General features: G+C 36.8%; 1 protein-coding gene across 6 annotated transcripts in view; it reads right to left on the bottom strand.

Annotated features, from left to right (window-relative positions):
* Window positions 1-26,127, bottom strand: part of EFEMP1 (EGF containing fibulin extracellular matrix protein 1) — a 69,812-nt gene extending 43,685 nt beyond the window's left edge. Inside the window, exons 1-5 of one of the 6 annotated variants that reach the window (XM_007476803.2) lie at window positions 25,746-26,127; window positions 24,182-24,269; window positions 23,370-23,396; window positions 20,924-20,972; window positions 20,478-20,750 (exon numbers count right to left, since the gene is read on the bottom strand). In XM_007476803.2, the coding sequence (XP_007476865.1) occupies window positions 20,478-20,750; window positions 20,924-20,972; window positions 23,370-23,396; window positions 24,182-24,262 (430 nt within the window). In that variant the 5' untranslated portion in view covers window positions 24,263-24,269; window positions 25,746-26,127. Of the gene's footprint in view, window positions 1-20,477; window positions 20,751-20,923; window positions 20,973-23,369; window positions 23,397-24,181; window positions 24,270-24,999; window positions 25,219-25,745 lie in introns of those variants that run through there. The other 5 variants (XM_007476805.2, XM_007476804.3, XM_007476806.2 and 2 more) reach the window with 5 other exon arrangements.
* Window positions 26,128-26,652: the final 525 nt, after the last annotated feature.

The raw sequence follows: 26,652 nt of genomic DNA, 5'->3' as shown, positions 1-26,652 counted from the left end.
CTGAACCTGGCTCTCAATCCATTGAGCCACCCAAGATCCATATATCCTTCTTTCCTTCCTTCCTTCCTTCCTTCCTTCCTTCCTTCCTTCCTTCCTTCCTTCCTTCCTTCCTTCCTTCCTTCCTTCCTTCCTTCCTTCCTTCCTTCCTTTCTCCTTTTATACTCCAGCACTTAGCACAATGCCTGGAAAAGAGTATGTGCTTAAAAAATATTATTGCCTTGCCTTTGAAGTTTCTGATCATTGCTCTTCTTTTTTCTTTTTAAGCAGAGTCTAAGAAATTTCCACACATTAGCTCCATCCTTGGGGGAAATGGAGAAAGAACTACTCTGGGCTGTTGATCCTATCTTGACTTAAGTCTAGCATCATATCATCATAAGCAAAACAGCTTACAGTAATCTCTGAGGTATTATAAAATATTGTGTGGTCCGGAAGAATCTGTTAAAGATCTGAACTAAATAAGAAATTTTCAGGTCCTGAAAGATTGTAAGTTGAAAATTTTCTACTCTTTAAAAGCTTGTGTTATGATCCAGACTTTTAGCAAACAAATTGTACTGGTTTCTGGAGATCTGGGAGGGACTTCAGAAGGCACTGAGTCCTAATCCTCTCAGTTTTGCAAAAAGAAAAGGAACTTGCCTCTGGTCACACAACTAGTAGGTGTTCATGATGTGATTTGATCCATGTCCATCACCCTATCTGATACATCATGCAGCCTTTTATTTTACAAATAAAGCATCAGGTCATTAAAACTTTCTGCTTTCTTGACCTTGAATCATTCATGATCATGTATGATATGTCTTGGTAACTGTATATTGAATAAGCTTCTAAAGTTTTGTTCCTTATGCAAATGCAAATGTCAGTAACTAGAAAGTTATAGAGACTCTCTATAGCAATGTAGATCAACAACTCCTTTTTAACTTACTGTCTGAGACAACTGCCCCAGAAATGATCAGATGGTCTCCAAAGTGGGGTCTATGGTAGGACCCTACGAGGTATATGATCAGTCTAATAGAAGGGTAGGAAGATAGGTCACATCTCACCCTCCACACAACAGATAATCATATTCATCCACACCCTACTTTTATCCCACTATATCACCTCCCACCTTCTCCTACTCTGAACAAATTCCCAACCTGCCCCACCTTCTAAGCTGAATATTACACCCTCAGGGCAGGTATAATCAAAAGTTGTCCAGGTACTCACAGCAGTAGTTGAACAACCATTTAATTATTAAAGAAAGAAAATGTCCAAAAGGAACCTATAAGACAACATAAAGTTTAGTCTTGGTGCAATTTAAGAACTTAGTAGAATAATTTTAGGACAGTAACGATAGAACAGGAAATCTTTAGAATCTACTATATTCCAAAAGACGTTAAACAATGAAACTAGTGTAAATCTGAGCTAATTAATCCCCAAGTGGGCAAAAAAAAAAATCTCACCAATTTGTTTTTGAAAATCCTTACCTTCCATCTTGGAATCAATACTGTGTATTGGTTCCATAGGCAGAAGAGTGGTAAGGGTTAGGCATGGGGGTTAAATGACTTGCCCAGGGTCACACAGCTAGGGAATGTCTGAGGCCAGATTTGAACCTAGGACCTCCCACCTGGCTCTCACTCCACTGAACTACCCAGTTGCCCCCTCACTGATTTTTTCTAATGAAGAGAAGGGACAATGTTAGACAGCCAGAGAAACAGCTATCCAAGATGGCTAGTAACTTAATAGTAGACTACCTCTATATTAGAAAATTCTTATGGGTCTCTGAGTATCCATTGTGCTAATCCATGGAGGGTTACACAGTTAGCGTGCATGCTACATTTAATATAAGATTTAAAAACTATTCCTATCCCTCTGTCCTTAAAAAAAGCAAAAATAAGAAATAGGCACACATACTCCTTATTACTTAAGTGTTATGAGCTTACTGTAAATTGTTTTCAACTGAAGACATTTTGTCAGTAAAATTATGAGCCATTATATATTTTCTTGGCCAGGACTAAGGAAGCAGATTATGCTGGACAGAGAAACTAATAAGGACCAAGAACTGCTTTGGGGCTTAGGTGAGTTATTTGAATGATTCTGTGATCTAGATATTGTTAAAAACCATAAAACAGCAAGAGAAAATAAGTTCCTGGTGAGACTTTGGAAATGTCCAAAGATAGCTTCACACCATGGAACTTTGTGATGAATAATTCTACTGCTTATTCCCTGACTTGAACCTTGAAACAGGAAAAAGAGATCAGTGCACAGCTAAACAAGAGGATTAATTCATCATGAATGACTAGATTTTCCAACCCTTGCTCAATGAATGGAGTTCTGTTCCAAAATGTCTCCTGATGGTAAAACCTTTACATGATCAAACTATGGAAGAGCCCTGATTATAAGATATCAGTTCCTACAAGACAATTATTTTCTATTTTATTATGTAGTTTTACCACAAACTCAGTTGCTCATTTAAAAATGTATTTTGCAAGAAAAAATACACATTTATTTGTGAGGGTTGAAGTTAGAAATTAGATACTGATATCTCATTATTTGAGATGAGGTAAATTTATGTCTTCAGAGTTAACACTGGTATTTTTGCTTCTATATAAACCCATTTAAGGTGATTTTTATATCAAATGACCGTTTTGACATTTAATAGGAGACATTTAATAGGAGAAACTGACTGAGAAAATCTATATATGGTAGCTGTCCAAGGTGCCCCTTTTCCCTTTGATAGATCGACTTATAGAAAGCTCTTTGGAGCTTTAAACTCATATTTAATAGAGAATGTAATTCAGAGAAAACTGAAGTAGATTACCATGAATCCTTTTATCACATTGTTTTAGTCAGCACAATTTAGATAATATTAGTTCTAAATGTCTAAATAAATAGGGTGTGTGTTTGTGGTGTGTGTGTGTGTGTGTGTGTGTGTGTGTGTGTGTGTGTGTATGTGTGTGATACATATAAATACAGCTGTGAATGGACTAAATCTAGGCAAGGAAGCAAGAAATTAATCCTCATTGAATAACTGGGCTTCTAAAATGTTTTCTAAAGTTTTATGATGATTTCTCTGGGATAGATTCTGAGATCAGAAACCTTTTGACATCAGGTCTTGAACTAACTGCTCATAAATAGGCACAATATATCCAGTCTTAGTGGCATTGTGGATTCTTAGGGAGACAACAAAATCTATAGAAAAGCCCCTGTTTGCTGAAACAATGAATAGAAAAGTTATATTAAGAATATTTGAAGATTGGCAAGTTAAATTTTGTTGAAGGCCCAATACTGAACAATCTTCTCAGAGAATTAACTGTTTGGGTTGAAGCCAGATAATTTTCCCAAACAGAATTAACTAGCAAGATTACCTATTATATTTCACTTTATGGCATTTGATATTGTTGGCTATCACTTCTTCTGCACATGCTCTTTTCACCTAGTTTTTGTGACAGTTCCCTGATAGGGTTCTCTTTCTGCCTGTCAGACTTATCCTTATCGGTTTCTTATCATTCTTGTCTCATCCTCTTTGCACGTGTGTACCCCAGGGCTCTGTGCTGTTCTCTCTTCCTTTTCCATTTTTCCCAATGATTTCATCAGGACCCATGAATTCAATTCTTTTTTTTTGCAGGTACCTCTAAAGTCTATATATTCATTTCCAATATCTCACCTAATCATCATTCCTACAACTCCAACCTACTAGATATTTCCACCTGTAAGTCCGAAAGACATCTCAAACTCATTATGTCCAAATAGAACTCATTATCTTTCTTCTTAAACTTACCTTTTTTTCTTAATGTTCCTGTATTTGTAAAGATCACTACCACTTTTCCATCACCCACATTGGCAAACTATGAGCATCTTTGACTCTTAACTCTGACTCATTGTCCCATATTCAATCAAATTCCAAGCCTTATCATTTTTACCTTCTTGGTATTTCTTGCATGTGCCCACTTCCCTCTATTATGTCATAACTGCTCTAAACCATATTCCTATTTGGACTACTACAATAGCCTCTTCATTGGCCTCCATTCTTGAGTTTATTTTCCACACAGTTGCCAAACTGATATTTCTGAAGGATGATCCAACCATGCCATCCCTCTGCTCAAGAAGCTTTCATGGTTTCCCAGTGGTTTTGGAACAAAATACACTTTTTAGGATAAAATGCTAAATGATGAACAAAATATTTAACATTTAAAGTCTTTCAGCATCTGTCTCCAGGCTACTTTTGCAGGTTGGGTACATATTACTCATCCTCACACAGTCTATGCTTCATCTTGCTGTTCTCATCCCAAGTCCTGTCTCTATATCTTTGTACAGGCTATCTGCTCATGTCTACAATAACTTCTTTCCTGATTTTCACCCCTCTGACCCCCTAGTCTTCAGGACTCAGCTCAAATGCTACCTCTTTTAAGAGGTCTTTCCTTATTCCCGCAGTTTGTACTGCTCACCTATCATTTTTGTCTTCATTTTTTATAGCATTAGAATGTCAGATTCAAAAGAGTTGAAACTCTTTCACTGTTGCCATCATATCTTCAATGAGAGACTCCATTGAATAGTTGGTTGATGGATATATATATCATATACCTACTTGTGAACACATTGTATACTCCAGTAGAATGTTAGCTCTCAAGGACAAGGACTACTTCATTTGTGTATTTATATTACCAGGACCTAGCACAATTCTTAGTATAATACCCATGAATAATAAATGATTGTTGATTGGTTATCTCAGAACTAGTTTTGTTCAAGAATCCAAATAAATTTTGTAGAATCACAGCATATTAGAGTTAGAAGAGACCTCAAAGATCATCTCACTAAATGCTACACAGGTTAGTTGTCATTCCATGAATCCATTCATTAATGGTAAAGTGAGAATTAGAATTTAAATCTTTAAACTATCCAATATGAGCCTCTTGACACAGGGACTGTCTTTTGGTACATGTGGGTGCTTAATATGTTATTGACTAATTTTGCCTTTTTCAGTGTCACACTATGTCAACCTCACCATTCACCACTGTTTGCTAGGCAGCTGGTGATGTTAGCAGGTTCTATTGTTCTTATAGTTGATGACCTTACAATTAGAAAAAAAGGGAGAGTAGATTCTATTTTTAATTGGAAGGAAATATTTTTTAAATAATACTAATGGAGAATATTAGAAGTTAAACATTTAATAATTATAAAATGACATTGATAAGCCTGGAGACCCCAGCTAGGCAACAAGAAACAACCACCAACTAGGCAACAGAAAGCCAACAAAATGGTTGCCAACAACATTCCACTCCTCTCAAGGACATCCAATTAATCCAAGTTAATCCAAGTAGGTCACCTTTCCCAGAGACAACCAATAGAAGTGACCCAAGTTGTATTACCCCTGAAACTGCCTAATGCTATATTATCTCCTGATACTCCCACCTGTGTGGGACTCTCCAGCCACCTCTCTTGGCATTGGGCTCCCTCTTGTCACTTCTTTCCTCTATATCCCCCCCACACCCCCAGAAGGGACTCCATAGCTACCTCTACTGGCATTAGACTCCCCTTTGCCATTTATTTCCTCCATTAAAGCTTTGCTATATTACCTCACTCTGGTCTCATTGTCTTTGGGGTTGAACCCCCATCAGTCAGACTGACAGACATTTCTTTTTTTTTTTTTAAATCCTTACCTTCTGTCGTGGAGTCAATACTGTGTATTGGCTCCAAGGCAGAAGAATGGTAAGGGCTAGGCAATGGGGGTCAAGTGACTTGCCCAGGGTCACACAGCTGAGAAGTGTCTGAGGCCAGATTTGAACCTAGGACCTCCCGTCTCTATGCCTGGCTCTCAGTCCACTGAGCTACCCAGCTTCCCCCTGACAGACATTTCTAAGTGATAGCCATAGTTTATTTTAACTTATTATAGGATTTAAAAATATGATGAATGGGTCTACTATAAATTCATGTGATATTATTTCCTTTTGGCTTTCATTGTGTCCTTTTATACCTTCCATAATAGATTTGTGGTCCCACATCTCACAGGCAGCTATTCTAAACATTTCAGTTCTTCTTAAAATCTCCCATGGCACAATTTCCCCACAACACTCTCAATTGAGGTGCTTGCTTCTTGCATCACCAAAAAAGTTGAGGTCATTTGCTAAGAGTTCCTTCTTCTCTCCTCATCTTACATTAATCAGACATCCTATTTCTTCCTTCATCTCTGTGTCACATGAAGAGATGGTTTTTCTCTTCACCAAGGTTAACTCCTTATCCCTGTACCCTTGATCCCATTTCATCCAGACTTCTGCAGAAGACTTCCCCTTATCATCCCCATCCTTTCACTAATCTTCATTCTCTATGTGTCTATTGGCTGCTTTCATGCTGCTTAAAACACATCATTTGCTGTCTCATAGAGGCCATTCTTGACCCCCCCCCCATCCCCTCCATCCCAAATGTTAATGTCTTCTCTCTGATTTCATCTAATGTTTATACAGTACACATCTTACATGGGTGTAATTGTTTGCCTGCTGTCTCTTCCATTAGAACATGAGCTCCTTGAAGGTAGGGGCTATATTTTTGCCTTTCTTTGCATGCGAAGCTCTTAGGATAGTGTCTGAAAATGGTATTTAATAAATTCTTGTTGATTGATTAATGACACACTATATGCTGTCAAAATATGTATTTTGGCACTACATGTTGGTTGCTACCAATATGCTCCACTAAAAGTCCCATCTCTCCTATCTAGTGCTGCCAATATGGTGAGAGTTATAGGAGACCAGGACTCAATAGAAAGAAGATTGTTACATGATGTCTTGTGGTCTTCTCAGACCTGCTCCAGGATAACTGGCTGCCCAAAGCAGTTTCCTGTCTTACCTTAAGTTTGTAGGGTGTGCTTTCCTTGTTTGGTCCAATTTATGCTTTAGTTAACAAGAACAAGCCTGTTTCAGATACCAATAGACAGCATAAATATGTCACACCTTGCATATTTCTTTTCTTTCTTTTTTTTAAACCCTTACCTTCAGTCTTGGCAGAAGAGTGGTAAGAGCTAGGCAATGGGGTTAAGTGACTTGCCCAGGGTCACACAGCTGGGAAGTGTCTGAGGTCAAATTTGAACCTAGGACCTCCCATCTCTAGGCCTGGCTCTTAATCCACTGAGCCACCCAGCTGCCCCCACCTTGCATATTTCTTGCATTGCTATAATGAACCATTACTTAACTAGTGTATTATTGTTTAATTATTTTATGCATTTATACCATTTTCCTTACTAGACTGAAATTGTACTGAGAGTAGGAGCTTTATGTACATTTTGTATTTTCTACAAGCCCTTGCATAGCATCCTGTCTTTTGAGGAAGTTCAATTAATATTTGTCTTTGATTGAATTAATTTCCTCCACTTAAATTCTACTCCAGTGAGGCAGAATTATGCAATAGACAGAGCACTGGTAGCAGCTAGGTTGTCCAGTGGTTAGAGAGCCAAGCCTGAAACAGGGTTCAAATCTCACCTCAGACATTTCTCCTAGAGGCGTGACCCTGGGCAAATCACTTAATCCCAATTGCCCTCTTCTGCCTTACAACTGATATTAGGTGTTGATTCAAAGAGAGAAGATAAGGATTTTTTAAAAAAAAGCACTGGTTTCACTGGTTTTAGAGATAGACCTGTATTCAAGTTAGACCTCTACTTCTTACCACCTGAAGTGACCTTTGCAAGTAATTCAACCTTCCCATACTTTGCATTCTGAACTACAAAATAAAGTGGTTGAACTGGGTAGCCTCTGGGTTCCTTCTAGCTCCCACTTAGTCTCAATTCATGAGATCTTAGTGTCATGAACATCACATACAAAGGCAGAGAAGCATTCTAATTTGCATGAGTGGAGACAGTCAATGAACCTACAGAATCATGTCTTTGCAATACTGCATTAATGAACAAATACTAATCTGTCAGGATTTCAGTCAATCCTGTTGATTTTTTTTTATTCTTGAAGATACTTGATCACCAATTAATGAATATCCAATAGCTATTAAGAGAAGCCTACATCTTTCAATGTGCTTTTATTTGAAGGCTTCTGAGTCTGGTCAGTGTACAATTTGTAGCCATACAAAATCTATAGCAATATGCTAAGATCAGTATCTGTGCACTATGCTTCTGCTTCATATAATTTTCTCACCCTCAGTTTTATTAAATGTTTGCAATAATTTATTTTGGTTATGTGACAAAACTACAATTGTGGCGAAATGTTTTGTTACTGCATGATGTTTTTCTGTTCATTTCGGAGCAACTTTCTTTTTCAGCATGCAATTTATAGTTACTGCCTGGAAAAGCATGTGGATGAGTTTTAGATATAGAATAAATTACATATTTTAACATTAGTGCAAAACTAAATACAGTTGGGAAAATCCAGTTTACTCTTTGGTTTTAAAGAACCAAACGGTGCCAATAATTCAGCAAGTGCAAGGGTAATCTTTATAGGCTAGGCTACTTGTTGATTTCTGAAAACAAAACATATTGAGGCTTTTTCCTTTAATAAGCAAAGACCGGGGCACATTCCTAAGATTATTCAGGATTGAAGTTTTAACTAAAATCTATTTCTCATTGCTAGTACTATGTGTTGAGCCTTCATTCTTAAGATTATGTTAACTAGTTTTAACAGGAATCTTCTTCCCATTATTAGAAAATAAGTCTTTTGAAAAAACCAGACAGATCATACAGTAAATGAAAACTCTTCAGATGCTTGATGACTCAATTGTAAACAGTCAATCATAATTAAACTAGATGTCTCTTTTGTTCTTTGAAACTGGATATACTAGAATTGACAAGATGAAAAATACATTGAGGCCAACGTTGAGTTTGACTTCCCCTTGGAGGCTACTTGCCTTTCTGAGAAGATATCAGCATGGTATATAGAAAGATTCTGGATCTGGAGTCGGAGAACCTGGATCAAATCATTGCTCTGCTGCCAATCCCTGAGTCTTTGTGGGTCTCAGTTTCCTCTATCATGTTGGACTATGTAACCAGCTCATTTAAACAGATGAGAAAATTGGGGCAAGTAGGGTCAAGTTAGTTACTTGCTCAAGGTCACCCAGCTATTCAGTGTCTGAGACGAGATTTGAATTCAGCAAGAAGAGTCTTTCTGGCTCCAGGCTTTTTGCTTCATCCATTATGCTACCTACTTTGCCAGAGAGAATCAAATAGCAGTGCTAACTGACTATTCAGAGCAAAGAAACAGAGAAAGCAGATGTTGGCAATATTTTTTTCCTTCTATTTCCTAAACTGATTGATCGTGGGTTTTTTTTTAATTTTGTTTTTTGTTTTGACTCTGATCGCCTTTTCCTGGAGCTGTGTATGCACTCCTAAAGTTAAGTTTCCATTGCTAGAAAGAAAATAGTATGTTCTTTGGAGAATTATGCAAAAACGAGAGCTGTCTTTTTCATGCCTTTACTATCTCTCCTCTTTCTTCAAATTACCACCATCCAACCTTTTGTCCATTATTCCCAAACTGGCTTCTGACTATGCATATCTTTTTTTTTTTTTTAAATAAACACTTACCTTCTGTCTTGGTATCAATTCTAAGAAAGAAGAACTTCAAAGGCTAGACAACTAGGGTTAAGTGACTTGTCCAGGGTTACAGAGGTAGTAAAGTATCTGAGGCCAGATATGAACCCAAGTGCTTCCAACTCCAGCCCTGGTGCTCTATCCACTGTGCTGCCTAGCTGCCCCCAGAATTATATCTTAATCAATTTCACACTAAATATAACATGAATATTTTAAAGTAAAAGGAAATTATAAATAAAAGAAATCCTAAAAAGTTACTTTTCAATCATGGCATCAAAATTTTGGAATTAACAATTGTGACTTTTTTTAACTTAATGTATTTGATAGCATTAATCATAAAAATTAAATTTTGCAGTATATAAGGCTTAAATGAATTGTCAAGTACAGAAAGTCTTAATTAACAACCAAAAAACAACAAAATATCTCAGGTAGGCTAAACACTCATTATATTATATATTCCAATACTTTTTCCCCTCTTAATACTATAATTTACTCAATTATGGGAGAGAGTTCCCCCTTAGTGTGTAGTTTCTGATTTCAAAGCTCTTTGCTCTACTATGTAATTACACATACCAAAAATTAGATATTTTCTCTACAAAAATGAACCAAAATAACTAGACTAGGCCAACATTATTTGGAGCAACAGCAAGGCAAAGTAGAAAACTATCTGGAATTGATAATCTCAGGTATGCTAACCTACTTGATTACATTGTAATTTTAAAAATCTTTTCTGTATTGTTAGGTAACTTAACTTGCAAATTAAAGAAGTTGAAGTGGGACTTTTTCAACTACTAAGAAGCACCATACATGTTAGTTCAAGTTTCTCTCTTTTTCATAGTTGAACGCTGGCTAAGACCTTTCCTTTTCAAAATAATGTTTTAGCTTTCTTTATGTCTTTGCAAAGGAAATATCAAAAGATAATAGATGATCCCAGAGAGCATAAAATATTTAATCACTGAGGATAATCTGCTTAACATCAGAGACTTTTTACCAGAGGCTAGGCTTTTTGAGCCTTTAAATTGCTCTTTAGTCATAGATGATAAAAATCCATCAATCAATGAATAGCTAACTGAATGCTATGTATGAATTTTGGGGAATAAAAATTTCATTTAATTGGGTATTTAAAAAATGAATCCAAATATGGATTTGGCAGATGTGGCAAAATTTTCATGTATAACAAACAAATACATGTAAAAAAAAAGATGTAACAATCTGAAATCATAGAACTAAATGAAGTTTTACATGTAGGCAGTAGCCTAGATATACTGTATGTATGCATATGTATGCATGAAATGTTTAAGTACAGGCAAATTTATTTCAGGATGTTAAAAAAACTAACAATTAACTTCTTTTAAACAAAAATGGCATTAAATAATTATGTTGGCAGGCTTTACTTTTAAAAAATGAAGAGTGTTTTTGTTCATTTCAATGAATTTAATTAGGATTTAAAAACTGTTAATTTGAGCCTTGAATCAAAGCTCTGATTTCATTTTCCCTGCATCTGGACATCATATATTAGCTTGCAGATTGACTCACTTATTAACAGGCAAGCTTCTCATAACCATAGCTTTCTTTTATATTTGAGAAGTTGGCAGTATTTTATATTTGTACTCTCATATTTAGTTTGTTTACATTTTTTAAAAAAAAGAACCTTAATCAGCTTTTGATTATGTGACCTGGAGAAGGAAAATAGTGGCAAATATAATGAGAAATGATAGATGCTAAAAATTACTTCTATTTTGGCCACAGAATCTCCTCTATGTAGATTTATAAACAGTACTTCTGATGTTCTGTGAATTTATAACACTTTCAGCCAAACATGAAGAACTGACTTAGGAAGAGAGAGAAAATTGTTCAGAATAGCCATCCTGTGCCTTTTGCTTGGAATTCTTCCCTGTTCCATACTCTAGGGAGACATTTAACATGAGTTTTCAGATTGATGCAAAAAACAAGTACAAATTAAGTTCCCCCTCTCCCTGCCAAATCTGCCATATTTTGACATGCCTTCCCTGGTTTGGGAAAAGAATCCAAGGATTTAGATTTAAGAAGGTTTTTTCTAGACTGTAGGCATCACAGGGAAAGAAAAGTAAACCAAGAGAAAGTAAATAGTGGTAACAAAGGACTTTTGGCAATTTATTACAATAAGGACTTGAAAGAATCTTTATATGACTTAGATAGATAATTTGATGACTGGGGGCAATGTAGTGTGGTGAATGGAGTACCGGGCTTCCAGTCAATAGGACATGGGTTAAGATCTCTTCTTTGACACCATAATAACTGACTAGACAAGTCACTTATTCTCTCTAAGCCACAGATTCCTTATAATGATATTTGTAGCACCAAATCATAGGGTGGTTATGAAGGTCAAATAAGATAAGGTATAGATAGTCAGTTATCACTACCCTATTTCAGTTTTTTAAACCAACAGATAAAATGAACTTAGGGGGGAAAATCCCTAAGAATTTAGTTGTCTGAGTGTTTTGTTGTTTAGTCATTTAAATTGTAACAGACCCTTCATGACCACATTTGGGATCTTCTTAGCAAAGATACTAGAGTGGTTTTACATTTCCTTTTTTTCCAGCTCATTTTACACATGAGAAATTGAGGGAAATGGGGTTAAGTGACTTGCTCAGGGTCAAACATCTAGTAAGTGTCTGAGACTGGATTTGGATTCATGAAGAGTCTTCCTGATTCCAAGTCCAGTACTCTATTCACTGCATGTGAAGGTTAGTTTCCCATTGATGTCTTCCCTTCTGTAAAATGTTTCTTAATCCACCTAGTTGTCCTTCTCTCCTCCTCCTCAAATTAGGAGTAGAAATTTTGAGGGAAAGGGATATTTCATTTTTGTCTTTTTTTTTTATCTGCAGGGCATATACTAGGCACATAGTGAATGTCAAATTGCATTGATTTTTATTTGTGACCTATAGTAACAAAAAATTGACAGATATTTTGTGTCAAAACCTATTTCATATCACTGATGCTAATGAAAAGAAATGACTGCAACTTTGTTTTATTATTTTCCCCTATTGTTAATTAATGGCTATGTGCCACTGGCAGAGACATGGAAGATGTTACAACAAGTACTCTTATTAGAAGTGTTAATTTTGAGAATGAACAGAATGTGTTAACAGGGAAAGAATGCTGTTAATTCCTAAAGGCAGTTTTTCAGTCTTTACATTTTTCCTAGGAAAGTCCAAAGAACTACTTCCCTCGGGGTAACATAAGATAGAGAGATATTATTTACTATTGTGCACTATAATTTGTGTTGTTGCTGTTGTTCAGTCATTCTCAGCTATGGTTGCTTATTTATGATCCCATTTGAGATTTTCTTGGCAAACATCCTGGAGTGTTTTGCTATTTCCTTCTCTAGCTCATTTTACAGAGGAGGAAACTGAGGCAAACAGGGTTAAGTGTCTTGCCCAGGGTCACCTAGCTAGTAAGTGTCTGAAGCCAGATTTGAATTCACAAAGATGAGTCTTCCCAGTTGTACTTTAACTTATTGGTCTGCATATCACTCTGATGAAACAAAAGGTTCCCAGACCATCTACTCTTCCAGGAAATGGCATAAAATGCCCGAGTTCACCGGAATTAGATTAAAACATAATTGGGAAATATTTAACCAAATAAATAAAAATAAAACAAAATAAAGAATCTCTGAGTATGGTTGAGTGGCTCCTGTTTCTTTTTGATTTTGACACCACTGACCTACTCCATATGTTCCTCTTTGACTCTACTCTTCAAGAACTTACATAATTTAGTTCCCAGATAAACATGGCATTTTTCTTGTGTGTAAATGCTTGTTTTTTTTTATCATTTTAAAAGTAAAACAAAATTAAAAAGAATGATAAGCCATACATTTATTTCTACGTGGCTTTCATTTTTGTCTTTGTATAATTAGTATTAATTAGAGTGCCCGGTATAAAGTAGGTACTTAATAAATGTCTATTTATTTACTGAATAATTGACCTGAATGTTAGACTATTCCAAGGCAACTTCTTTGGGATTATAATGGAGTACATGTTGGTATACACCAAAGTAGATGACTCAGGATGTAGCTTAAGAGTTCTGTTGCTTTCCTTCTTTTGATTCAAACCCTATGTGAACAGTATATAGGAATAACAGATCCATCTGGCATTTACATAACTAGCAATTCCTTGACAAAGGTTGAAACTTTGAGTAGAGGATCATTTTGCTCCCTGACCAATTTGTTAGGTAGGACCATACAACAGATGTATTTATTTGGGGTGAACTTTCCTTAGACTAGATTGCTAAGAGGTGCTACTGTTTTCAGGATCATAGGACCATCGATTTAAAAGAAGAAGGGTCATTAGAAGCCTCATCATTTTTCAGTTGAGGAAACTGAGGGAGAAAGTGATTAAGGACTTCTTCAAGGTAACATAGTTAATAAAAGTATGAATGCCATGCTGTCCCAGGAGTAACAGAAGTCAATGGAAAGGTCTTGGGAATTTCTAGGTAGAGCTCTAGTACATAACTCTAGCATCATCAGATCTAAACTCCTAGAGTGGTGAAATGACCCACTCAGCTATGAGAGGTCAAGGATGTTGGGAATAAGAAAAGTTGTTATGGCTCTATGCTTATGCAATTTTCATATGTAGACTATAAAATATTTAGTGTAAAATGCGAGGTGTGGGGGTAGGAATCTTAAATATGATCAATGACATCCTACTGGAGTAAAAAAGTAAATATTTTAACTGAGAATAATAGCTTTGATCAATCAACACTATGTATGCTAGAGGTGAGGCCATATGAGATTGGGAATTTATAAATCACTTAATCTCCCTATGTCTCATTTTCCTTACATAGAAAATGAAGATGAATTAAATGACTTCTAAGATCCTAGCTAGCTAGAAAGGGATGCCTATGAGAAAGGGTCAGAAGGTATGGGCAAAGAGAACCAGACCCAGTGGGGCCAGTGCCATGTAGCCTTACACTGAGTATCATAGGTGGAAGGTATGACAGCTAGCCATTAGGGGATGAACTAGACTATGAGGAAGAGTATACTTGTTGAATTTGCTTCAGGAGACCAATTAGGAGAGAGAAAGGAGGTGGGATGTCAAAATGAGAGTTGCTTCCAAAGGAGTCCCAAGTGTGGAGACTCTCAGAGTAAGAAGCACACGGGGGATGATGATGAGGGTCCTCCACAGTTGTCTGGATAAGGAATCTGATGGAAAGGCTAACTAGGAGGAATTTAAGAGAGAAGAATCTGTCTTAGGGTGACTTCATCACCCTAGAAAGTAGCATTGTTCCTCCTAAGAAAAGAGTCCCTCCTCTTATTTGGTAAGCACTTACTGTACCCTGGGCTTTCTACTGTGCCTCAGTTCTGCTTTCAGGTCTCTTTTATGTACTGTCTTTTCCACTAAAATATAAGTTCTCTTAACAACCTCCAGGATTTGATGCAGAGTGAGAGGAGCAGAACCAGGAGAACATTGTACACAGAGACTGATACACTGTGGTACAATTGAATGTAAAGGACTTCTCCATTAGTGGCAATGCAGTGATCATGAACAACCCGGAGGGATTTATGAGAAAGAACACTATCCACATTCAGAGGAAACACTGTGGGAGTAGAAACACAGAAAAAAAACAACTGCTAGAATACATGGGTCAAGGGGATATGGCTGGGGATGTAGACTCTAAATGAACATCCTAATGCAAACACCAACAACATGGAAATAGGTTCTGATCAATACCCAATGAAAGGGTGGGCGGAGGGGAGGGAGGGAAATAATGTGATTATTGTAACCAAGGAATAATGTTCTAAATTGACTAAATAAATTAATTTAAATAAAAAACAAGATACAAAGGGAAAAAATAAAATATAAGTTCCTTGAAGGCAAAGGCTTATCTTTCTTTCTGCTTATATTTACAGTGCTTAGTACAGTGCCTCGCATGCAGTAAATGCTTAATAAATGTTTATTTACTCATTGACTACTATGGTGCTTTCTAGTAAATCTTCAAGACATTCAAGAAATTGGCATGTAACTGATGGAGAAGTAGGGGAAAATATGGGTGGCATTCAGGATTGGGAAGAAACTACTGTGGTCTACTTAATTCTGGGGCTCTGGGATTTAGGGAAGCCCAGAAAAATAGGGGCAGTAGTGGAAAAAAACACCCAGTGAATGGTACCAGTTAGTCAGATCAAGGACTGGCTGGTGCCAAAAAGAGGTCCTAGCCACATGGCTTTCCAATTGGAGGAGTTAAACCAGGGAGCATCTAACCTATCAGGCTGACCAGTGGGTACTCCTCAAGCAACACAGAGCTGACGATGGGTGACTTATGTTTGAAGCCTTGAGAAAAGGCTTCAGGAAGACTAACCTTAGGCAAAACTGTGGCTATGGTAAAGTTTGTCTTTGGCACTCTCCCTCTTTCCCTTTCAAAGTTCATTTATTCTTCACTCCCCAGGTGGCCTCACGCCCAAGGCCCTTGGCAGTGATACTCCACCCATGCTTGCCCTCCTAGATGACAGAGCCAGGGCTCAGGTCTAGGTTCCTGAAGCTAAGGACAGCAGTCTTTCTGTTCAAAAACTATAAAGGAACAAAACTTAGGATTGGCCTAATTAACTACTACATAAGCATAAGTTTCTTTTAATTAAATCGTTAGATGAAGGAAATACATAAATATATGTGTATATTAAATACAAATATATGTGTATATATATAAATATAAATACAAATGTATATGGATACATATATACACACATATATGTCTATATCCCCTTCAGTGGCCAGAGTCTATTTTTCTCTTATTGGCCAGTGGTTTGATGATTTTGTTCATTTTTCACAATCAAGTCTTTATCTTGAGAAAGTTATGAGTAATTGAAAAAAAGAGTGAGAACGCTAATTCTTTCCTGGTCTTAATTGGTGTTTTCAGTTTACAAATTGAAAGAGGACAGAGACATTATATGATATGCTGTATTATAAAAATATGGAAAACTAAATGAGAGCTTCAATATAGGGAAAAACTAGTATAAATGGTAGTTTTCCTTATTCTTTGGCATCTTTGCCAAAGAATTGAACACATTGTTAAAACATCTAGATGGGGCAGGGGATTGAATACTTGACACTCAGACACTTACAAACTGTGTGATCCTGGGCAAGTCAACTTAAACTACTTGGCTCAGTTTCATCATCCTTAAAATAGGAATAATAATAGCACCTCCTAGGGGTGTGAGGATAAAATGAGAATAGAAAGTGCTTGGTAAACCTTCAAGTGCTATATATTTTGCTAGATAGTGTTATAATGATATAAAATTAATTTGGCATAACATTATTTATATGTTAAAAGTTCAATTTGTAATAACATGAGGAATTTTCTTTTATTTATATGTGCAAAGCTCCTTTCATTGAAAAATCTGTGGGTTGCTATTGTATACTCCTAGAAATTGTTTTTTAAACCCTTACTTTTTATCTCAGAATCAATATGGCGTATTGGTTCCAAGACAGAAGAGCACTGAGGGCTAGGCAATGGGGATTAAGTGTCTTACCCAGGGTCAGTCAAACTAGGATGTGTCTGAGGTCAGATTTGAACCCAGGACCTCCCATCTACAGGCCTGATTCTCAATCCATTGAGCCACCTAATTGTACCCTTGGGTAAACTTTCACAAGAATGTATGTATAGTAGTGGGGCAGTGAGGTGTTGAAGCAGACAGAAAGCCAGGCCTGGAGATTGGAGGTCCTGGGTTCAGATCTGACCTCAGACATTTCCTAGCTGAGTGACCCTGGGTAAGTCACTTAACCCTGCCATTGCCTAGGCCTTACTGTTCTTCTGCCTTGGAACCAATATGCAGATTGATTCTTAGATGGAAGGTAAGAATTAAAAAAAAAGTTTGCCCAAGAAGTCACTGAGAATTGTTATTCACATATTACACTAGGTTAAAATTCTTTTGTTTTGCCATGAAAACTAAAGAAAATTTGGAAAAGTAAATTAAATATAGTGGAAATGTATAGTATTTATTTGACTTGATGTTCAGATTTTATAAGACTGTTTTGCATTCATTCAGCTGATCTGTCAGTAAAAAATTGATGACTGAATGAAAAGTGTCTATAAGATAGTTTGCCAAAAAGCATGTAAATACAACCACCTTATTTTATATAATTAACTGTTTTTAAATTGGTAACATACAATGGATAATTTGTTTTAAGTAGAAAGCTAATATGAGCTTATTTCAAATAAATTATTAAATGTTTTCAGTTTTAAAATATTATGTGCCAATGAACTCCACCTGTTGAAAAATCTATGAGGAAACGAGAGATACTTTTAGTGCCAGTGTGACTCATCTTTAGGCATTCATTCATTCATTTATTTGAAGGCAAGCAGTTCATGGTAAATATGTTTGAATTACCAGGCACGACCAAGCAATACTTAAAAGGGAGTGGGCATCTTTATTAAAGCAGAAGGCTCTTCAAACTCCAATATGATGTCATGAATATAGGTCCTCAGAGTGCGCTATTGTTTTAAACAGAGGTCCCCACATGTTCACGTTGGTTATAAAATATTATTTAGTGCTGCTGGACTGGAATGAGAATGTCATACATCTGTAGGCAATTAGAAGAAGCTGGACTGCACGTTTGATTAACTAAGTAATAAGCCAAGCCTAAGTGTGACTCTTCTTAGGTTAGTCAGATTTCCTTGACTGATTAGACAGTTGTTGTCATATGAAATTAAGCCCCTTTTTAACAACAATTAAGTAAATACACATTTATAGGAGCTTTGCAAAACCATGAAGTGGGAAGAAATCCAATTTAAGCCTTAAATCATCCAAAAGACTTTTAACTTTGGTCGAAAGTTATACAAACCCCATCATATTTTTTTGTAAGGTGGATGAAAGGGAGTGTCTTTTTGGTAGGAAATAGTAGTGTGCACTCAATCAACAGTTATTTATTGGATTCATATTATATTTGAAGCATTTAATGATTCTACATTGCAAATTAAGTTTTTCCTAAACTAAGTCCTATGAGGGCTGGATTTATTATTATTTTTTGGTCTTATTAAATAGTTGAGAATAAGTTTTTAGTACTCTCAAATTTTCAGTGAAAACAAAATATAATTTAGTTGAATTCTTATCAATAATATCAAATGTTAACCTTACAATGTAACCAATGAAAGAACATCTGAATTATTTTTAATACTAGGTATACTTAATTATTACTTTCTGCCTCTTTACTTACCTTTTGACTCTAGGTCTTGTTCTAGTCTTTATGTCCTCAAGATAGATAATTTACTAACTGTATCAATTAAAATGATTAATTGTATACAGCATGAAGAAATGATTATTTTTTTCTTTTTAATTTCCACTTGATATAATGATGCAAATCTAACTAAAATTCAAGGCACTGAAAAATAACCCAGTGTTTATAAAAGTGAGTACTCCGTCTTGAAAAAAGTGATAATAAAACATATATATGTATATATATATATATATATATATACACACATACACACACACTTTTACCTTCCACCTTAGAATCAATACTGGGGGTCAAGTGACTTGCCTAGGGTCACACAGCTAGGAAGGCCAGATTTGAATCTAGGATCACTAGTCTCTAGATCTGGCTCTCAATCCACTGAGCTACCCAGCTGTCCCCTAAAACCTATATATTTTTTTAATTTGACTAACCCCAAACTTGCCAATCTATCTCTTTAAATAATAGAATAAAAAGTTGATATGTTTTTAACAAACTCAAGACACTGTCAGACTTCACTATAATGTTCATAATCAGCTCATCAGTTTAATTTCCATCCCATGTGACATAATCTTTGAATTAAATATCCTGGACATCATGCAGATGTTTAAGAATTCATCATCAATATTTAAATCCTGACTCATGTAAGTAACAAAAAACAGATGCTAATATGGAGAATCCTCTGAAAAGTGACACAATCCTGTTACTAAGTCAGTGCTTGATGTGGGAGTATTTAAGAATTAAAAAAAAGGCAGAAGATGATAGATTTCACAGATGTTGATCCCTCACTGAATGGGACATTCTAAATTACAGTATCTTTTGAGCAGAATAGACACATTAATTGAATAGTTTCAATGACCAAATTCTAACCAAAAGAATCTGATAGGTAGCTCCAGAGTGATAGGTTTGAGAATACTTAAATCAATGGCTATATTCTCCTTTTCACATTTAGGGCAATGCAAACAAAATTACAAGGGCAGTGGCACTCCCTTCTTATAATGACTGACTGGAAGGTTGTAGACCTCTTGGACCCATATTGGTAGAAAATGAAAATGAATTGTACAGTGTCACCAAGTCATAAGCAGATCAGTGTAAGGAGCCCTAGACTGTGATGGATGACATGATCCCTATAATTATACCCTCTCTAGCTTGCCCTGACTCCAGGCATGCTCCTTTCACATCTATACAATAAGGGTAAGTTCTGTTGGAACAACTTGCTTAAAAGTATTCAGCAGCACCGCTCAGATAGGCAACAATAGGGCGTGTGGCAATGATTTAAAAGGTTGTACTTAGAAAGGGACAGGGAAAAGTGGATGCACTCCAGTCCTGCTATTTGGGGAAATAGCCTACATCTCGTCAATGAAAACACCAGATTCTCACCAACTTTGCAAGTTTAACTCTATTGTGGTTGCCACTGCCACACAATGATGAGTTCTCTTTTTAAAAACAAACAAAAAGTCAGAAAGAGGGTCAGTGATTCAAGTGATACCAGTGAAATGTGGTCAAATCAAAGTTTTAAAAAGACAGTGACAAATGTGGGTGAGTAAGAGAAGGCCATTCAAAGGCAGCATAGAACATGATTCTTGTTTCTAAATCCCAGAAAGGAAAGAAGGTAAACTAAAGGCCTTAAAATACAAGAGTGTCACTCAGTGGAATGGAACTATTTCAAATTCCAAATGAATACAAATGATACCCACGAATAAAACCAGTGCCCAACTGACATAGTCCCTTCATAAAATGATGATAGCAGGCGCTTTACTATTTAAAAAGGAATACATTCTTACCTTGGCACACATTCTGCTCACTTGGTTCATAACCTGCCACACACTGAATCTGATGAGGAGATTGAGAAGTAACACGCTGTGGGTCAGCTGGGGTCCTTCGAATGACAAAATTATTTCGACTTGCAGATGTTTCGGGGGCTCTTTCAGGTTGTGATGGCTCATTACTGACAATAATTTGAGCTGTTCTAGGTAAGCAAAGGTACCCACCAAAGTGGTTTACACATTTCATCCCTCCTTTGCAGGCATCTGGGACAATTTCGCATTCATCAATATCTGTAGTCAGTAATAATACAAGTCAGGAATATTTTTAGTGGAAAGAGTATTTCTTAAAAGTAGGGCACTTTTCATGGGTGTATCATACTTTCTCAATTGTAAACTTTAAAAACTGCTCATAAAATGAAAAATGGAAAGTTCAAATAAAATATAAAGCTTCTGAGTTCACTTACCTTTGCATTGCTGCCTTACAGGATCCCATTCATATCCATCTGTGCATTGCTGTGTATAAGATATCAAAAGTGTCCATAAAACAGTTAATTACTACATACTCTCTCTGAAAACAATATGAAATATCATCCTTCTAATATGGTGATAATTTATGTGTTCTCTGTCATGATGAGATGGGTATGCTGTAAATACTATCTAACTGTTTGGGAAGAAGTCAGGTAAGCATACATACTGGGCATGCCTTTTATTAGTCAAACAATGATCTCTTCTCAGTTCTAATCTTTGAATTCTCTGTGGTTTCAACTCTACTTACCACCTTCTTAAGAGTTTTTTTTTTCATTTGTCTAATATGACACTAATAACTTATATCACCTAACTTTTTGACCCTTCTTTCTCTCTTTGTTCCACTGTGGAAATTCCCTTAGAGCTCATCTTCTATTTTGTTTTATTTTATTTTTTACCTCTAGTTTTGTGCCTTCAAATATAATTTTTATTAAGTAAATTCTAAATTTGTATCTACAAACCCTTTTCACCATCTTTCCATTTACATCATTCAATCTGTAGTCATCTATAAGCAGATAACCTGCAGATGGATATCCTGCTAATACTGTTAGCTTGTGAATTTGAAAACTAACTATATTGTCTTCTTTCCCCAGACTGTCAGTGACTTGATTTTCTTCCTGGAATTTTAGACTTATTCTAACTCTTTCTCTGACTTCAGATTTCTCATTTCTCACCAAGTTCTGCTAATTCTATTACATTATTGTTTCCTAATCATATATTCCATTTCTTTAATCATTATATCACTCATGAGTTTATTACCTGGACCTCTAGATTATGCCAATAGACCAATACTTTGCTGGTAACCCTATCTCCTATTTCACAGGATTATGGGGCTCAAATAAGATAAAATGTAAAACACATAGCAAAATTTAAAACTATTATCCTTTATATATTTTCCAGGATGCTAGTTCTCAGTAGTTTACCAAATTATCCCTCTGCCCATAAACTCATAAACTCTAGTTCAAAATTTAATCCATCCCTTTTAGTCTAACCCATTCCATCCTAGTCAATCTCCTTTTCTCTTCATGAGCTATTCTGATCTCTTCATTTTGTATATTCCCATTCTCTTGCTATTGTTCACCCTATTCCTTGAAATGAATATGTCTCCATGCTATAATTTCTTTCATTTATTCCATTCAAGAACCAGATGAAAATTAACTTCCAAATCTCTAACTTGAGATTGATTACTTCCTTGCTTTGAATTTCCTCCAGCAGCCATGCATGTTGGGTTACATTATTTGTACTAGTTTAGGTTCCCTAATGCTTCCATTTATATGTTCACTGTATTCTATTGTATTTATTGCAAGCTTCTATGGATATTGTATTTATTGCAAGCTTCTATGGATAGGATATTCCCTCCTATACTTCCATCCTCCAGTGGTGCCTAATGTAACTGTTTAATGGATTGTGATTATAGCAAGGATGAGGAACCTAGGAAAGTTTGTCAGATAATGAAAAATCCTTTTGTTAAATATCCTCCTAATGAGAGAAACCTGATTTATACAATTGATATGATAATTGAAAATGCTTTCCCAGTTGTTTTAGGTTCTTAACACTAATATGTTTTTCTGTAGAGCTGCTATTAAGCATATTCTAGACAAAATCTAGTATTAATGTGAGCCATAAACAATTTTGTCAGAACAAGTATGGGCTTAGTTGACAAGGATAGTGTTGCCTTTAAGAAGCCTTAGCTTATGTATGAATAGTGGATTCTAACTCAAGAACTTGAAATTATTATGTACTTTAAAAATTCCACAGATATAACCACTAAGGATAAAAAAGACTTGTGTGATTAGTAAAGTGAGACATAAGTGAATAATTATTCACTAATGAGATTAATTAATTCTTTAGTTTATGGCACCCATTTTGTTAAAGCAAGAAAGCTTTTTATTAAATAATTGGAAGCAAATTTAATTTTAGCTTTCTTAAAGAGTGGCTGTGGGCTGAATTAATAAGTGAACATTAAAGTCTAGAGGTTAAAAAAAGGAGATGCACTAATTGACTATTTCTCTGACCTGGCTTAGTCCCAGGAGAGGAAGAAATTATCATCTTATCATTAAATTAACAAACCATTCATATTAAACTGGATTTCATTATAATTAGTCTGAATCACACCAAGATATATTTACCTGATAAAATGAGAATTTTGAAGATTATATGGAATTGAAAAACTGAGATGATATGTTTATTATTAGTAATAAAGACTTTAGCTTACTTTTGAGAATCTTAATTTTAAAAATTTCCACAGTATTTGTAGAAACTATTTAAATTTGAAAATTGGGATCAACCTTTTTTGATTATTTCAAGCCAGGGCAAATGGTTATTATTCTCCTCATAACACTTATTATTAGAAAGCAGAAAACAGAAGCAGGGGGAAAAACTTACCGGAAGTGAGGCAGTCCCGACCCTCCTCTGTTCTTACCACATCAATTCCCGGCAATGGGAGGAGTGAGAAGATATTTCCAATATTATATTAACCATTCGTCTTAGCCATACAATTAATTTCTCAAAAAAACTATTGGAAATTTTACATATGGTAATAAAAATTTTACATAACCTACTTGCACAAAGTACATTGTAAGATAACTTTTTACTCAACACTTGGTTTTAATTAAAACAAGTTAGTCAAACACAAGTCAGTCTCTCACTAATGGGACACTAATTGCAAATGCATCAAAACATTTGACTTTGCTGTTGGTATTATTAAATAGACATAGTCCTTAAGGCATTTAATAAACTAGTGTCCCTTCCTATGAGAAACATGTTAGCTGAACACATGACCTAAGGTACTTCTGTAATGTTCTATATACTTAGTGGTTAATTGGGAGTAACTTGTGACCAAGTTTTTGGCCTTATTAATTAATTAGTCTATGACTTCCTACTTACCCCTTCAAGTTTTTTTCTGGTCGAATGAATCTTTGATTTTAGATTCTAATTGTTTTCTTGCCTTGGCTAACATATTAAGTTTTTATTCTTAGCTCACGAAGTTCCTGATGTAAATAAACCTTTGAAAGGTCTGCCCTTGATTTAGGAGTACTAAACTGGAAACATGCTGGAGCATTGTTTAATTCATTACACATATCATGGTAAAGACCATTGGGAGTAATCCCACATATCCTGCCCGAGGTAAGTAATTTCTCCCTTGGGTCACAGAATCTCTATAAAACGCAGTTATCTCAAATTCCATCAAACCTTACCGTATATGTGATGGTCTCCTCAGTCTCCTGTGCCCTTACAAGAGCAAGAGTCAAAATGGTCAGGAAGAATATTTTCAACATCCTGAATCTCAAAGGAAACACAAGACAAATGAATTTTTAATATCTTCGCTGATTGAAAGGGCAAGACTCAGGATATAATGTAACTTCTAAAAGAGGACAGAGAACAGGAGAGACTGAGCCTCTGCCCTATCTTACTGAGAATTTACTTTTTCATTTCTCCCTACTCCACCCTTTTCCTTTGCCAAACTAGGCACTAAAGGCAGCAAAAAAAAAGGTAGTAGAAACCCTTTGAGGTACTGTGCAGAGTCCATCACCTGGCAGACAGATCTATAATACGAAATCTACTCATACAAATGTATACACACACACACACACACATTAGATATTACATTTAGAGGGAGAATTAACCACAATCGATTTCAAAGGAGGCCAAGCCCATTCATCACTAGTCTTTTGGAGAGAGGTGTATGTGTGTGTGTATGACGAGGGGAGGGGGGGGGGGGGAAGAGGAAGGCTTTTTTTTTTTTTTAATTTTAACAACCTCAGATTTTTTAAAAGGCTTTTCATTATCTTTCTAATAACCAGCTGCAAAGCCTAGCGAAGTCCCTGAGAAAACACACATTTCCTTAGTTTGGAATTTTTGTAGAGATCTAAGCATTTTCTTCCCTCTCCTACTCGTTACCCACCCATCTCGATAGAATCCTCTCTTGGCAGCTCCCTCCTCCCCCGCACAAATTCTCCCACAGGAGTTTCCACAGAGGTTCCCTGCAAACAGCATAGCTAAACAAGCCCCACACCATGCAGATAAGCAGCCCAGAGTGCTTGGCTCCTTTTTCTTAGGTCCCACGTCCAGATCCGACCGGGGAATTTGCAATCTCTACGCTCTAACGTATCGGTTGACTGCACAGAGAAAGGCGCTGCAGGGTAGCACCGGAGGTGGGGGTGGAGGGGCACCGCTGGCTGAGGTCTGGGCGGGCATAGAGGTGTTTTCCAGCCTCTTTGGACCAGCCTACCCAACTCCAGAGGGCAGAGCGGCAGAACTCTGAACTCCCACTTTTAATTAAATCAGTACTTGGAGGATTCGAGATTTGGCTTAGAGTACACTTACTCTGATAATGCATACAATGCCTACAAGCACATGCACACATAATCGGAAACATGCAAACTCAAATAAATTTACGGTCACGGAAACTTGCTGATTTACCTGCACACATATAAGTGAATGAAGATAGAATCCAGTGTATGGCCACTCATTCTGAAACGTCACCTACACCTAGACACACACACACACACACACACACACACACACACACACACACACACACACACCTGATGCCTACAGCCTTAACTGGTGAAGAGAGAGAACGCAAACCTGTGTGCCCCCAGAGTCTTTCCCACACTCCCCAAATTCAAGTCCCGGTTTCTCACGCGGACCCACCGCTGAACTTGTGCACACCGACTATTGTGCTCTGTCACCACACCAGAGCTAATTAAAAAGCACTAAAGTACTAAAAGTCCTACGATCGCCACCGGGTGTTCTTACCTGTTAGGGTGCGTTTTCCCCTACTGCCCGGGGAAGTAAAGGTGTGTGCGATGCAGAACGAAGCTTGATAGATTTGTGCTAGTGAGATCAGGTAGCAGCAGGAGCAGCAGCAGTACCAGCAGCAGCAGCAACAGCAACTACAGCAGCAGCAACAGCAGCAGGAGGAGGAGGAGGAGGAAGAGGAGAAAGGGAGGGAAAGGGGGAGGGAACTGAGGGAGGCGCAGGGCCGGTGCAAGTGAGGCAGCCCCTACGGGAGACCTCGACTCAGTTCTCCGCGCGCTCTCGCCCTGGCTAGTGCGCGTCCTCCTCTGCCTCTGGGGTTTCTCCCCACCCACCCGCCCAACCTCCCCACACCCTGCTCCTGGCGCCTCAACTCCTTCCCACCGCCCTCTGCCACCCGCCTCTTCTACAAGTCCACCTTCGACTTCTTCCCTCCCTTTGGGCATTGCCTTGCAGAGAACTGTAAAATGTAGGCTGGACAGGGACAAAGTTGGCTACGTTTTCTCGGAGTTTGAAATAAGACATCATTTTTTTCCAACCCTTCAGTTAAAAACATGCATATATAGTATAGGTATGCACAGGACACAGCACTGTAACAATGATGAGGCTTATTCCTTGTAATTAAAAAAAAAAAAAGAATTTATTTCTCCCAGCCTTTAGCCTGCTCTCTTCCCCCCGTATCCCCTTTCGGTTCTCTCCCTTCTCTCCACTTTCCTCTCTTCTTCTCTCAGTTCCTGTAGAATTTTGGGCATTATCGAGAGGCACCCAAACTAAAATATGTTCGTGAAGAAGTCTTCCAGTCCTATCAAATCGTAACCTTTATTTCCAAAGCCCTCAAGTTAAAGTCAGGCTGATTGTATGTCTTCTGAGAACAAATCACTATGCCTTTTCATCCAACTCCTACTTA

Source organism: Monodelphis domestica, chromosome 1 (assembly GCF_027887165.1).
Source record: "Monodelphis domestica isolate mMonDom1 chromosome 1, mMonDom1.pri, whole genome shotgun sequence".
NCBI lineage: Eukaryota > Metazoa > Chordata > Mammalia > Didelphimorphia > Didelphidae > Monodelphis > Monodelphis domestica.
Note: the sequence above shows the minus strand (reverse complement) of the source record. Positions and strands in the feature narration are given on the sequence as shown.